General features: G+C 38.6%; 1 protein-coding gene across 1 annotated transcript in view; it reads left to right on the forward strand.

The window, feature by feature from the left end:
* The first annotated feature begins 2,035 nt into the window (after nt 1–2,035).
* The window catches only part of LOC101860417 (actin-related protein 2/3 complex subunit 3-A), a 10,126-nt gene continuing 9,659 nt past the window's right edge, over nt 2,036–2,502 (forward strand). The window contains exon 1 of the mRNA XM_005100226.3: nt 2,036–2,160. Coding sequence (XP_005100283.1) covers nt 2,155–2,160 — 6 coding nt within the window. The 5' untranslated portion in view covers nt 2,036–2,154. The remainder of the gene's footprint in view (nt 2,161–2,502) is intronic.

The following is a 2,502-nucleotide window of genomic DNA, read 5'->3' on the forward strand; positions in this document are numbered from 1 at the left end:
CCCCCCCTCTTTAATGTGTCCCCGCGCGCTCATATTATTTTATACATGTATGACCTTATGTAGTCGGGAGCACCGTAAAAAAATATTACCTAAACAATAATAAATGAATAAAATAAAATCTTGGAAATTCCTTTGAGAACTAAGAGAACACTTTACACAACAGTGACATTCCTCATGGTGAAACCTTCGACTTAAAAAAAAAAAAGTTCTCAAACAACCAGAGTCTAAGATTAACCCTTTTGGGATCGAACAAGGGCCATCCGCACTACAATCTGAAAAGACAACTAAATTTGTACATGTAACTGACTTCATTTACTTGGGTAGGCCTGCACTTGTGTAACTGGAACGGTTTTATTGCGTTTCCATCATTTTGGTGTCGGGCTATTTCGACCCAACTCGATCTGTGTGAGATAGCCTACTTTAGTATATGCAGGGATCAATAAGGAGCCACAATCTAAAATATCGATTTAAAATATTGTGTAGATTTTTAAAATATTATTTTTTTCGGTGGGGAGGCACTCGAATGTGTATATGTGCATGATCTCTCTCTCTCTCTCTCTCTCTCTCTCTCTCTCTCTCTCTCTCTCTCTCTCGCTCTCTCTTCATTTCTTTCTCTGCGTGTGTCGTGCGCGCGTGTGTCGTGCGCGCGTGTGTGTGTGTGTGTGTGTGCGCGCGCGCGCGTGTGTTTTGTGTTATTGTCTGAGCGAGTACATGCATGCGTGTACGTGTGTACAGTGTACAATTTGATGTGTTTGTGTGTGTGTGTGAGTGTGTGTGAGTGTGTGTGCGTGTGTTTGTGTGAACGTGGTTTCAACTGGAGTTATTGTTAATTTCGTTGTTTTGTGCATATACATGTATATATATTTCTGTGTTCAATTGGAATCAACCGAGGATGGGTGAGTGTCACGGTAGTCACCGTATTGTACCTTACTCTTTTTTACTCACGGGACGTAAGCGCCCCGTATGCCATGGGCTCTTGGTTAATGTTACTCACTTCGGGGATCTACATAAAAAGTCAGACACTACACCCGGGCTCATAATAAGAATGCTTGCTGTCGTGTGTGTTCGTCTCTCCAGTTTTACAGTCGTGTGTGTAGACTAACATTACAGTGAGGAAGAGGGCAAAAAGTGTGAAAAGCTTTCGGTTTGAGAAAAGTCAATTTCCCTACTCCTCTGAGAAAATATTCTTTCAGCCCTTCTCCCTTCCCCTGTCTCTTGGACATGGCCCCGAGAACCTCACGGGTGGAACATACACGTACGCCGCACGCTATACATACATTTAGTGACATTTACCAATATCCACTCTTCTGCTTGGTTATTTTCTGTCCGTTTATCATACATATTTACTCTTAGCCCCCCGCCCCTTTTTTTCTCAGTCGTGCGTCTGTATCAGTCTTCAAATCGGGTAGCACTCAAAGCAACATTATTCTATTCGCCAAAATAATACATGTACATTTTATACATTGTAATTATAATATTATTTGGTTATTGAGATAATAAAAAAATAATATTTTGTACAGGGAAACTAAAATGAAGAGTACACCGTCAACCCGGAAGTTGAACCGGAAGTTTACCTCTTTATATTGAGTTGCCGCATTGACATTAAAGCAGCTGATTGTCAAAGACTACTTTTTATATAATTTCATTGTATTAATTGTAACCGTTACATTAGATTATCTATTTATTTGATATGTTTTAGAAATTTGTAGTGACTGAAAAAAGAGGGAAACTTCTTTCGTTTCTTTGTTTGAAAATAGGCCCAAGATCATTGGCCTGTCACCTAGGCTTTCCCTGTCACTATTGTCAATAGAAGTTGAACCTTACAGAAAGAGGATTTTCCTGGTATTTGTTGATATGGTGCTAAACTAAATAAGCGGAATGGATGTTTTCTATGTACATTTTTATTCAATAGCTCTGTCTTCATAGTAGTAGAATAAAAATGACGAAAAATAAAGAGGCATTATTAATTTAGTGAGCTTTTATAAACCAATTTAATCGATCATCTTTTGGCTTATCTGGCATCCAAACTGAAAACCTGATTGACGGTGTATTGTCAGTTCTGACCAAGAGTGGTTGTTTCACATCACCGGTTGTATTTCCCTGTTTGTGGAATTAGTCTGTGTTCATCAAGATAAGCACGTAAATAAAATCAAAATGCCGGTATGTATTTCTGTGTGTAAAGAGTTGTTCACTATGGGCTTTATTTCTTGAGGATATTTTCAGTCATATCGCCAGTTCCTTTCGCTTTCTTTTATCAAGGAAGTTACTTGGATGAACTCGGCAATGACGAAGTTCGTCCAGTAGGCCTACAGCAGCATCCGCCCCTTCTAAAATTTAACTTGAACTTACTTTTCTTACTTGAAGTTGATGATCTTTATCTAGAATCTAGATTCTAGATTTATCTTAGATTTAGATTGTTGTTTGTTTTTAATACGTGAACGGTATACTCAGGGAATCGCACTATAAAGAGAAAGAAATTTAGATCATATCTGTTTCTCCCCC

This window comes from Aplysia californica, unplaced genomic scaffold (genome assembly GCF_000002075.1).
Source record: "Aplysia californica isolate F4 #8 unplaced genomic scaffold, AplCal3.0 scaffold00241, whole genome shotgun sequence".
Taxonomy (NCBI): domain Eukaryota; kingdom Metazoa; phylum Mollusca; class Gastropoda; order Aplysiida; family Aplysiidae; genus Aplysia; species Aplysia californica.